The sequence below is a fragment of the Sinocyclocheilus anshuiensis genome, unplaced genomic scaffold (genome assembly GCF_001515605.1).
Source record: "Sinocyclocheilus anshuiensis isolate Anshui unplaced genomic scaffold, SAMN03320099.WGS_v1.1 scaffold244, whole genome shotgun sequence".
Classification (NCBI taxonomy): domain Eukaryota; kingdom Metazoa; phylum Chordata; class Actinopteri; order Cypriniformes; family Cyprinidae; genus Sinocyclocheilus; species Sinocyclocheilus anshuiensis.
The window spans coordinates 742,218-756,542 of record NW_015558588.1 but is presented as its reverse complement, the minus strand read 5'-3'; the positions used below and the strand labels follow the sequence as shown (position 1 = coordinate 756,542).

Below are 14,325 nucleotides of genomic sequence, written 5' to 3'. Positions count from 1 at the left end.
CTGCCAAATGGCAACATCATAAACCGTCACAAGTGCATTTATCTTCGCATGCATGTCAACTTGTTTGGGTTGCATGGCAAGTTTCACGCTTTAGATGCATGCATTAACCTTGAACACACTCGTGTGCATTCAGATGCAAGCAGTGAGGAAACATTCGAAGGAGAAGAGCCTTTCGCTGAGCTCTGAGGAAACTAATGCGGTGTAGATGCACGACTTCTGACAAAACAAGAGCGTAAGAGCAACACAAAGCCTTCACTTTACTAAAAACGGAAAATCATCTGTTGTACTGCATGTTCTCATACACTAGAGATTAAAGATCAGCCAAAATGCAACAAAGACTCAAAATAATGCCTTTTAAACATACATTAAACTGGTTGCAGTATCTAACAAGGTATGACCAACAAATGCAAAAATGCAGTGTGTTTGCTACTATTCAAGCTACTATTCATATATCATGAGAGAAGTTGAAGACACTAACAAACAAATGACTTTGTGCAATAATTTATAGACTTGATCAAGAGCATACGTCATGTACAGCCCATGTACAGTTCTCATTACTGCAACAAAAAACCACCAACAAAAAAAACACCTTTTTTTTATTTTTAAGTAATAAAAATAAAAAAAATTCACATTACGTTCATAAGAATTTGGGAGGGAAATATTTTATATATATATATATATATATATATATATATATATATAATTACTTTTTTTCAAATTACATTAATAAGAATATGGGATGGAAATGTGCTTAAATGTCATAAAATAATGTTTTGACTATTAAGCCGTTATCCTGCCCAGTTCTCATTACTGCAATAAATAAATAAATAAAACATCAAAATTATTTTAAAAATACATATATATAATTTTGGAAGGGAAATGTGCTTAAATAACAAGTATTAAATATGTTACATTTTCTTCATGAAAATATAAGGTCACTGAAGGGATGTAATCGACTCTTTAGTATACTCTCTGAGTATAACCATTGTTTTAGTTGTGCATACACATCAATCACGTGTGCAGTCTGTTTGATGCAGATATTAATTGCTTCTTTAAACCAGTCAGCCAAAATGCAACAAAGACTCAAAATAATGCCTTTTAAACATACATTAAACTGGTTGCAGTATCTAACAAGGTATGACCAACAAATGCAAAAATGCAGTGTGTTTGCTACTATTCAAGCTACTATTCATATATCATGAGAGAAGTTGAAGACACTAACAAACAAATGACTTTGTGCAATAATTTATAGACTTGATCAAGAGCATACGTCATGTACAGCCCATGTACAGTTCTCATTACTGCAACAAAAAACCACCAACAAAAAAAACACCTTTTTTTTATTTTTAAGTAATAAAAATAAAAAAAATTCACATTACGTTCATAAGAATTTGGGAGGGAAATATTTTATATATATATATATATATATATATATATATATATATAATTACTTTTTTTCAAATTACATTAATAAGAATATGGGATGGAAATGTGCTTAAATGTCATAAAATAATGTTTTGACTATTAAGCCGTTATCCTGCCCAGTTCTCATTACTGCAATAAATAAATAAATAAAACATCAAAATTATTTTAAAAATACATATATATAATTTTGGAAGGGAAATGTGCTTAAATAACAAGTATTAAATATGTTACATTTTCTTCATGAAAATATAAGGTCACTGAAGGGATGTAATCGACTCTTTAGTATACTCTCTGAGTATAACCATTGTTTTAGTTGTGCATACACATCAATCACGTGTGCAGTCTGTTTGATGCAGATATTAATTGCTTCTTTAAACCAGATTAACCAGAACAGAAGAGAGTTCAGAGCTGAAAACTGATTTCAACACCCTCATCAATAAAGCGCACAGTCTCAGCAACCAACCGGATATGACCACGAAAAACATGATTCATTTCTAACCTAAACTAAATAATTCTATACGACGGACCGATAAAGCTGATTAAATAGCCGATATTCACGAGTCTGTTCCATCCCAAATATACTCTTTCTGTACATTTTGAGCAAATATTAAGTGTTCGTTTCATATTCTGTCACTGAATAGTTTTACTAGTAGCCTCTAGGTCACTAATGAGCAATAAGATCAATGCGTCAGGTTCAAAATCGACTCACAGTTTGGCCAACACACCGTATGTTAAACGTTTTTAAATATTCAAATTAATTTAAATCATGTAAAATAATAATATCGTTCATATAATATAAAATAAGCGATTCATTTGATTTCATAAATTCTGTACACTCCATATATCGGTCATTCAAAAGCACATATCGGACCGTTCTAGTAATAATCATAATAACATAAGCATACGGATCTAAATGCCAAGATTGTGTAACCAAAGACAAAGTTGTAGAATTTTCCACTGAAACTCTAGTCTGATAGAATGTCACATTCGGACGCACCTGGAAATGCTTGAAAGCGGCAGAAATGCGCGTGATGTGCAGGCTGAGGCAACGCGACGCGCACCTCGCGCGGTAAACGCTCCCGCTGAAGAACTCGTCGGGTGCCCTGGCGTCGACGCGCGCGGCGCTCCACAGCAGCGCTAGAGTCCACAGCGTGAGCGCGAGCATCGCGAGGTCTGGTCGTCCGCTTGGACTGTGCGCGGCTGAAGCGAGTTTGACGCTGCGGCGGGGCGGAGTCAACGCGCGTCACTTCAGATGGGACGACTGAGAAAGTTCGGCTTTTTTCATGCACTGCTCAAGTTCTCTTCTTTCAAACCATCCAGAATACACAGTGTTCGTTTTTTAACGCGTTATCTATTTGCATCTGATTTCAATTACAATACATATCTTTAAAGGGGTTTTCTCTCCACTTGCATACACCAAACTTAACAGTTTTATTCCTATCTATATTCTGAAACCTATACACCACTATATGCAATGTATTTAACATTCATTCCTAAAAACATGATAAGTGATAAAAAGAGAAATTCTAACTCTAATATGACAACAACTTTTGAACCTCCAATGTGCAGATTTGTCCTGGAGATGTTTGCAAATTAGTGCATATTGAATTAGATAATGCCTCATTTTCATATTGAAGCATAACATTTCAGACAACTTGTCATACAGAAATATATTAATATGGTGATATCTGTTACTTAGCATTCTGTGGCGTCTCGCCTGAAACTATGAAAACACAAACTATGATGATGTTACATTTATTGAGTGAAAATAATGGATATCAGTTTTTACACTTCATTCGGTTCATCATTAAAAAAGTTTAAATATATATTATACTGTATATAAATATTCTATAAACATATATATACACCGCCGTTCAAAAGTTTGATCAGATGATTTTTATTACATTTTAAAGAAGTCTCTTCTGCTCATCAAGGCTGCATTTATTTGATCAGAAATACATAAAACAATGTAATATTGTGAAATATTATTACAATTTAAAATGATGGTTTTCTATTTTAATATGCTTCAAAATGTAATTTTTTTTTTTTTTTTTTTTTTTGGAGCCTGTGATACTTTTTTCAGAATTCTTTCATGAATAAATATTCATAAATATAAACAGCCGAGCCAAATATTTCAGCGCGTGCTCCTCTAACGAAAGCAGTCAGGCTCGTGGAGAAGGATCTGTGTTTTCACCTGCGTCTGGTCTGTTTCTGTGCTGAGATCCACAGCCGCTCCTCAAACCCTTCAAACGCGGATGTCTGCGCACCTTAAACGCTTCTGTAATGGCTTCATTTGTTGGTTTATTGCAGCCGTGTGTTGGGTCGGGTTTACGCCGTGCGTGCGGTCGGTCTCACGCCTAAACTTGAAAAAGATTCATGCATTTGAGTTGCATATATGCACCGTTTCAACATAAACCACTAATAAACCTAATGTGATGCATATTTGTCAGTCGTGCATTAATGAAACAGGTCAGATTTCTGTAGTAGTTCTAATAAACTGAACGTGTTTTAACTACACAATAACCAGGTTTGCATCATTAAATCCAATTTGTTTCAATCTCACACAATTATTTCTATTTGAATATTGCTTGTTCCACAGCAATTCACAGTGATATTTTAAGCGTTCATACTTTTTAAATTATTTCAATGTTAAAGAGAGATATCCAAAACATACATATTTAAATATATATTATAACTGAACTTATTGTTTCGGGAAAAAAAAGTTTCATTCGAGAATTGAGCCAAAGCAATTGAGAAAAACTGTAACTGAATGAATGTAATCGCTTTCGCAATGAACAGAGCTATATGAAAATATGATTATTTAAATAAAATCAAATATTTATTAATAAATTATGCCATGTTTTTTTTTAAGAGTGCAGAAATCTGTCCTGTTTCCTTTATGCATGACTGTCAAATATGCACCACATTAGTTTATGTTAAAACGGTGTAATCCATATGCATGGACATTTTTTATTCAATTCAAATGCATAAATCTGAAATCTCTTGACACAGCGGCGAACAGTTAAAGTTTCTGCAGGGAAAGATGGGACTCTGGCTTGTTTCTCAGCAGTGACCCTGAGTCTCGCCTGGCAACTACTGTTTACAGCTGAAAGTATGAAAACACTAATTTCCCCGTCAACAAATGACGCTTATGAGCTGGTCAAAAACCAGATTTGAGATGCCAAGCGTCTGGCCTTGAAAGTGTAGACGAGAGAAACTGCGTCATGTTGGATAATCTGTGAGAACAGAAGCAGATGAAGCGAATGCGTTTGACAAACAGCTCTCATATGTACAAATAATTATATAATTCTGCCCAAATCTGTCTTATGCATCCATTATTAGTTTCTAAAATCACATATTCTCTATAGAAATCCATGTGCATGGCGTTTGGAATAATTCCGATTTTTTTAATGTTTCTGAAAAAAGTCTCTTCTGCTCAGCAAGGCTGGATTTATTTCATCAAAAATACAGTAAAAAAGTGAAATATTATTATAATTTAAAATAGCTGTGTTATATGTAACTATGTGTGAAAGATGAATTTTCAGCATCATTCAGCGTCACATGATCTTCAGAAATCACTCAAAAGTTTGGACTTACAAAAAAAATAAACAAATAATAATACTTTTATTCATGCATTTAAATTGATGAAAAGTGACAGTAAAGACATTTTTAATGTTACAAGTTTTTTTTAATTTCCAATAAATGCTGTTCTTTTGAACGTTCTATTCATCAAAGAATCCTGAAAAAAATATAATATTTAAATATACATTGTTTATAAATATATTGTAATATAAAAATAAATAGATAGGAATATATCATAACATTATATTATAAATATACAATATGTAAAACCTTTAATATATTATTATTTATCCCAAATAAATATAAAAAATTATATATGTAACATTAAATATATGTAATATATTTAACTCTAATATATCAAAATGAAACAAAAATTATTATTTATTCAATGCCCAGATTTAGTGCAAATTAACTGAACACATGTAATTGTTTTCTCAGTGAACATATTAATGCTGATTCGAAGCCATTTGAATAAATGCAATCCATCAAATGAAATCAAATATATTGAGCATCAATAATAATTGCTAATTATTAGTCCAAACCTGTATGACTTTCTTTCTTCAGTGAAACACAAAAGAAGACAGAAGAAAGAAATAAAGTCATACAGGTTTATGTGCATTTTGTTCGGGACTAAAATAACTATTAATGGAATTGCTAAGGAATCGGAATTCAAATTGGAGCCATAATTCCTCACAAATTCCATTCCAGCTTTTCATGTTTAACTAATACCTAGTAAAGGTAACCAAACACAATAACGTTCAACATTCATTCATAACTCCAGCTTTAATACTTTGTGTTTCAGTGCAAACGCTGCTACCTTTAAAGAAGCGAAACGTCACAGAGTTCGCATAAACTCGAAGATGAAATAGAAATCGTCCTGTAAACATTATCACTGCAATGCAATGATGTAAATCAGCAGAGAATAAAGGCAGTGCAACACATATAATCATGATGTAAATTATTATTGTTAACTTATTAGCATCTCCGTTCATCTCAGTAGTAAATCTGGAAAAAACGCAATTAGAAAAACATACTATAACTTAATGAAATAATAATTATTATTTTATCTAATTTATTTATTATGTATTTACTCATCTCTTTACTTATTTTAGATCGCATATTCATTTATTTCCTTATTTTACTCTATTTTGGTTTTTTAATAAATTTGTATTTAAATTTGTTGTTTTACTTAATCTCTATTTTGATTTATTTTAATTTATTTTTTACATATTTACTTCTTTTATCTAATTTTTTTATTATGTATTTACTCATCTTTTTTCTTATTTTAGATCGCATATTCATTTATTTCCTTATTTTACTCTATTTTGGTTTTTTAATAAATTTGTATTTAAATTTGTTGTTTTACTTAATCTCTATTTTGATTTATTTTAATTTATTAAAATATATATATTTTTTTTTTTTTACTTATTTAATCTAATTTATTTATTATGTATTTACTCATCTCTTAATTGATCTCTTCAAAATCTCTTTAAAAATGTTTTTTATTTTTATTTTAAAAAAAATCTATTTATTTTTTAATATATTTTAATATATTTTACATTTATTTCTGTGATGTAAAATCATTTTGAATTATTGTCAATGGAGAAAATGCTCTTTTAGATGCTTTTTGGTGCAGTTATGATATCTACCAACAGGGGCTAACTAGACCAAACTAACTAACTAGCCTAACTTTAACCAGGGAAGAAGTTAAAGCACTAAAGTGAGCCTGTATTAGAGAATCTAGTAAAGGTCTTACTGTTAAATGTAAATACACACATACATGCATCACTATATAGAGCCGCTTTATAGATGAATCCAATGTTTCATAATTGATGGACTTTGCAACACTGACCAAGTTGAATTAAAACTGAACGAAGTAAAGCTGGATAATGACACTACTGTCTTCTAGAGCTGCTTTATAGATTAAATTGAATTTGTTTCACAACTGATTCATTTTGCAACAGTTATTTTCCTGTTTATTAATGTGAAGCTGCTTTGTATGGAAGTCCGTTTTCGCCATGGGGGATTAAAAAAATAAAAAAATAAAACTTTATTTATATTATATTGTTATTCTTATTTATATTTTCTGGACCACAAATGACACCAAAAACTGCAGTCTGTTTTTTAACTGGAGATATCAACATTTTTCTCGACCAATGGTGTGAGTTTGGGGGCGGGGCTTCCTTTCTGTTCGACCAAAGGCAGATGGAGAGAGTGTTTGAAACCTGCTTGGAAACAACTCTTAATTTAGCAATTCTATTTCGCACTAAAATATACACACTTCACCCTTAAACCCAACAATACAACACAATTCACAGCCTTTCATGATTATAAATTCTAAATAAAACGGTATATTCAGCAAAAAAAAATAGAGTGGGACATTTATCTATTATTATTGATGTTTAATTATTAATAAACGTTTCTATTATTAAAACAGTTGTGCTGCCCAATATTTTTGTGGTAACTGATCCATTTTATTTTTCAGGATTCACAGATGAAGAGAAAGTTCAAAAGAGCAGCATTTAATTGAAATGTACTGTTATCAATACGAGGAATAAAAGTATTAATTTATTTTTTTACCCCAAACTTTTGAATAGGTTTCGCAAAATAAATATTGTGCAGCACGACTGTTTCCAACATTGATAATAATCAGAAATGTTTAATTTAATCAGCATATTATACTGATTTCTTAAGATCATGTGACACTGAAGACTGGAGTAATGATGCTGAAAATTCAGCTGCGCATCACAGAAATAAATTACAGTTTAACACATATTCACATAGAAAACAGCTGTATTAAATTATAATAATATATCACAATTTTATATAATTTTTTCATAATTTTAAAATCAGAAACTCAGCAATAAATAAATCATCGCCCCTCGTTCACACTTATTTGCTCAGCAGTCGTCTGGCATCAGATTCCCGCCCTTATATGGCGTCTGTGGTCATGTGACCGTCGTTCATTCATGTGCAAACCCTCTGATCCATAATAATAATAATAATAATAATAATAATCACTTCAGGAGTAAAGCAGCTCAGCAACCAAACACATTCCCTCGGATAGCAGCAAAACATCCAAAACAGATTGTTATGGTCCTAACTATAATTAAGTCCGGTTTTATTAAGAACAGTTATGCTACCGAGCAATTATTTTGATAAGCAAGTCTCCTCTGCTCACTTAGGCTGCATTTATTTGATAAAACATACAGTAAAAATAGTAAAATATTATTACAATTTAAAATAACTGATTTCTATTTGAATATATTTTAAAATGTAATTTATTTACAGAATATTAATTACATTCGTCTTTTTATTTATTTTCATCTAATTTGTATTTATTTATTTACTTATTTTAATCTATTGTTATTTATTTTAATCTATTTATTTATTTATTTATTTATTATTTTAATCTTTTTTTGTATTTATTTACTTCTTTATTTACCTATTATATAATTGATTTTAATCTAATTTATATTTATTTGTGTACTTATGTATTTACTCATTTATTTACTTATTTAAATCTATTTTTAATTATTTTAATCTTAAGCTTTGTATTTAGTTATTTATTTAGTTATTTATTTACTCTATTATTTACTTATTTTTATCTATTTTTATTTATTTTATTCTAGTTCATTTATTTACTTATTTAAATCTATTTTTATTTATTTTATTCTAAATTATTTATTTACTTATTTTAATCTATTTTTATTTATTTTAATCTTAAGATTTGTATTTATTTATTTAGTTATTTATTTACTCTATTATTTACTTATTTTAATCTATTTTTATTCTAATTTATTTATTTACTTATTTTAATCTATTTTTATTTATTTTAATCTTAAGATTTGTATTTATTTATTTAGTTATTTATTTACTCTATTATTTACTTATTTTAATCTATTTTTATTCTAATTTATTTATTTACTTATTTTAATCTATTTTTATTTATTTTAATCTTAAGATTTGTATTTATTTATTTAGTTATTTATTTACTCTATTATTTACTTATTTTAATCTATTTTTATTCTAATTTATTTATTTACTTATTTTAATCTATTTTTATTTATTTTAATCTTAAGATTTGTATTTATTTATTTAGTTATTTATTTACTCTATTATTTACTTATTTTAATCTATTTTTATTCTAATTTATTTATTTACTTATTTTAATCTATTTTTATTTATTTTAATCTTAAGATTTGTATTTATTTATTTAGTTATTTATTTACTCTATTATTTACTTATTTTAATCTATTTTTATTCTAATTTATTTATTTACTTATTTTAATCTATTTTTATTTATTTTAATCTTAAGATTTGTAATTATTTACTTGCTTTATTCAGTCAATTTTGTATTTATTAAAAATGTATTAGAAATTGTGTTCATTCTAATATGCTGTAAATAAATTACATTTTAATATAATATATACAAATAGAAATCCGCGGTTTAAAATTGTAATAATATTTCACAATTATTACTGTATTTCTGATCAAATAAACACAGTCTTGGTGAGCAAACAAAACAAATAGAAATGACAAAAACACAACAAAACGATAAAAACTCCACATAAATATACTAGCAGGCAAAAACTGGACACTGAATTTATGAATCTCATGATCGTAAAATCCTGTTAATCTAAAAGCTTACGTGCTAAACATTAGTTTTGTGTTCAGAGATTGTCTAAAATACGAAACACTTAAAGTAAACATTTAATGAAATAGAAAAGCGTCACGTGTTCCTCCCTCAATAGAGTTTAAGAAGACGTTTGCTAAACATCACTATTATTCTAACGTGTGTGAAAGATTCATAACGAGGAATGATTTATGAATTCAAACCCTTAATGATTCTAATATTCACCATATTCTATTTTAGTATTACAAAGTGACAAGCTAAAAACATTAGTTCAAATATTAACCATTTATTCTATTTTTTTTTATTTTACTTACATTTATTTTAAATCTACTTTTGTTTTACTCAAATATTTATTTACTTACTTATGAATTTATTCATCTCTATTTTGATTTATTTTAATCTATTCAAATATTTTATTATTTTACTTATTTATTTACTTATTTTATCTAATTTATTTATTATGTATTTACTCATCTCTTAACTTATTTTAGATCGCATATTCATTCATTTCCTTATTTTACTCTATTTTTATTTTTTTTTTATCAATTTTTATTTAAATTAGTTTTTTTTACTTATTTATTTACATCATTGATTCCATTTTCGATTTTAATCTTATTATTTATTTATTTATTTATCACTCTTTTATTTATTTGAAACTATTTTTTTTATTTGAATCTTAAGATTTGTATGTATTTATTTAGTTATTTATTTGCTCTATTATTTACTTATTTTAATCAATTGTTATTTATTTTAATCTATTTATTTATTTACTTATTATTTTAATATTTTTTTGTATTTATTTACTTCTTTATTTACCTATTATATAATTGATTTTAATCTAATTTATATTTATTTGTGTACTTATGTATTTACTCATTTATTTACTTATTATTTTAATATTTTTTTGTATTTATTTACTTCTTTATTTACCTATTATATAATTGATTTTAATCTAATTTATATTTATTTGTGTACTTATGTATTTACTCATTTATTTACTTATTATTTTAATATTTTTTTGTATTTATTTACTTCTTTATTTACCTATTATATAATTGATTTTAATCTAATTTATATTTATTTGTGTACTTATGTATTTACTCATTTATTTACTTATTTTAATCTAATTTGTATTTATTTATTTAGTTATTTAAATCTATTTTTATTTATTTTAATCTTAAGATTTGTATTTTATTTATTTACTTATTTTATCTAATTTATTTATGATGTATTTACTCATCGCTTAACTTATTTTAGATCGCATATTCATTTATTTCATTAGTTTACTCTATTTTGATTTATTTTAATACATTTTTATTTAAATTTGTTTTTCATCATTGATTCCATTTTCGATTTTAATCTTATTATTTATTTATTTATCACTATTTTATTTATTTTAAACTATTTTTATTTATTTTATTCTTAAGATTTGTATTTATTTATTTAGTTATTTATTTACTCTATTATTTACTTATTTTACTCTATTTTTATTTATTTTAATCTATTACAATATTTTTTATTTTATTTATTTATTTACTTATTTTATCAAATTTATTTATTATGCATATACTCGTCTCAACTTATTTTAGATCGCATATTCATTTATTTCCTTAGTTTACTCTATCTTCATTTATTTTAATAAATTTTTATTTAAATTTGTTTTTTTTTACTTATTTATTTACATCATTGATTCCATTTTCGATTTTAACCTTATTATTTATTTATTTATTTATTTATCACTATTTTATTTATTTGAAACTGTTTGTATTCATTTATAATTGATCCATTATTTACTTATTTTAGTCTATTTCTATTTTAATCATTTGTGTTTATTCATGCATTTATGTACTTATGTATTTGCTTATTTTAATCTATAGGTTCACCAGTGTTTTAAACGCAAATGATGGTATTATTGAGCGTATAGTATTGTAGCCTGTGCTCAGAGCATGCAGTAGCTGTGAGGAACACTAGGTGGCGATGTAACCTCATCCTTTCTGAGACATTACTGTATTTACAGTCACTTAATGCAGAGATGAAAACCTCAGCAGCATGGCATATGAAATTATCAATTATAAAACTCGCTTTTTCCTGCAGAACTACACAATAATGCAATAATGAAGATTTGTTTTAGAAAGAAGTCTAAATTCAGTCAGTCTGTTATTTTATGTTCAGAGACGTCAGCAAATATTTAGTTTACATGCAGGATGATATTTTAAGTAAGTTTAGTAAGTGATATTTAGTTTCGCTTAACTCTAACTTTACATTATAACTGTTTTGCAAGCAGAAGATCTTTTATCATACAGAGAAACGTTCGGATTCAAATGCTATTTATGATCAAAACCTGAGTAAACTGAGTTGAATCGACTGATTTCTAAAATAATAAATCTTTTGCACATTTAACAGAAGATCTGATATGAAAGCATGAAGAACCAGAAGAAAGCAGAAACATTAGTTCTAATATTAACTATTCATTTATTTACTTACTTATTTTACTCCATTTTTATATTTTTCTGACATGTATTCAGTTACTCGTTTACTAATTTTATTATATTTGTATTTATTTTAATCTAATTTGCATTTATATACTGACGTATTTACTCATCTGTTTATTTATTTACCAATTTTACTCTTATTTGTTTGTTTATTTATTTAAAATCTCATTTGTATTTATTTATTTATTTGTTAGTTTATTTTAATATATTTTAATCTAATTTGTATTTATTCATTCACTTATATATTTCCTGGTTTATTTACTTATTTTAATCTATTTGTTTATTTACTTATTTTTCTCAGTTTTCTATTTGAATCTTATTTTTATTAACATTTATTTATTTACTTATTTATTTATTTATTTTAATCTATTTATTTTTATATACTGACGTATTTACTGACCTGTTTATTTATTTACAAATTTTATATATTTGTTTGTTTGTTTATTTATTTAAAACTGCTTCTATTTATTTTAATCTAATTTGCATTTATTTATTAATTTATTACGTTTGCATTTGCTTATTTTAATCTATTTATTTATTTATTTGCTTCCTTATTTTAATCTATTTTGTATTTATTAAAATCTATTTAATATCGTTTCATAATAACAATAATTTAATACTTTAATAATTATTATTTCATAATATTATTTACGCTCTCATTTATTTACTTGTTTTAATTTATTTTTATTTATTTAAATACAATACACATTTATATAAACAAAATTTTTATTCATTTTTATTTTAATCTAACTTTTATTTTTATTAATTTATTTATTTTTATTATTTAAAATATTAATTAATTCATTCATTCATTATTTACTTGTTTTAATCTGTTTCTGTTTATTTTAATTTAATTTGCATTTTTGTATTTATGTATTTGCTATTTTAATCTATTCACTTGTTTATTTACTTTGTACAGCCCGTTGTCATGGAAACTAGTATCCACTACAGCGGCCGAGTTCAGTGCTCTGCGCAGCAGTCAACACGCAAACCATCAATGCATTTAGTGCAGAACTATAAACTCCAGCTCAGCAAATGTGTGGGAACCACATTTTACCAAGAACGCAGAAAGCAGTAAATATGCGTATGTGACCACTGTTGTTGAAATAGGTCGCACCACTGATATTCCCTGAGAAGCTAAAGAACTACGCTAGAAAACTGCACACATTTAATAGACGTGGAGTGAGAACAGATAAGAACTCTATATAGACTCATACAAACAGATACAACAATCATTTCTCAAATATTTATTACAATATACTGATAAACTGAATCATCATTACATTTTTTTCTACTAATTTTATCACTATACTGGTATAAGTATTATTTATTTATTTTGTTTATTATTTACACATTTAATTTTTAACACCAATTTATTTTTTTGACATATTTTCATCTATTTATTTACTTATTCATTTGATTATTTGACTTGTATTTAATCTATATTTATTTATTTTAATGTATTTTTACTTATTTATTCACTCACTCATTTATTTACTTAATATAATATATTTATATTTAATTTAATCAATTTTTATTTGTTTGTTTGTTTTATTTATTTATTCGTTCATTTACTTGTTTATTTACTTATTTTAATCAAAGTTTTATTTATTTAATCTATTTTAATTATATTAATCTATTTATTTGTTTATTTACGTATTGATTTACTTAAATTATTTTTACTTATTTTGATTAATTAATTAATTAACTTATTATTTGTTTAATTATTTAATTTACTATGACCTAACTTATGTTTAATCTGTATTTATTTATTTGTTTGTTTGACTGTTTATTTTATTTATTTACTTACTAATTTTAATCTATTTTTACTTATTTATTCACTCATTTATTCACTTATTCTAATATATGTTTATTTAATCTATTTTTGACTATAATCATCTATTTATTTGTTTATTTACTTATTGATTTACTTATTTAATCTATCTTTATTTATTTTAATAAAATCTCATCTCATTGTATTATTATTTTTATTTTCATTTTTAAAATTGTTCTCTAAACATTTCCACAGAACCCTCCAGCACTGAAACCCCTGCCACACTCACATGTTCTGTGACGGGAAGCAGATCACTGATGTTTTTTACGATTGCATACACACTAAAATTAAACTTTTCCAACAATTAGCAAAACCTTACAAGCTGTCTGAGATAAAATTCGAGCCACTTTAGTTGA

General features: G+C 26.0%; 1 protein-coding gene across 1 annotated transcript in view; it reads right to left on the bottom strand.

The window, feature by feature from the left end:
- The window catches only part of LOC107679951 (anosmin-1-like), a 76,514-nt gene extending 73,914 nt beyond the window's left edge, over nt 1–2,600 (bottom strand). The window contains exon 1 of the mRNA XM_016475680.1: nt 2,423–2,600. Coding sequence (XP_016331166.1) covers nt 2,423–2,590 — 168 coding nt within the window. The 5' untranslated portion in view covers nt 2,591–2,600. The remainder of the gene's footprint in view (nt 1–2,422) is intronic.
- Nucleotides 2,601–14,325: the final 11,725 nt, after the last annotated feature.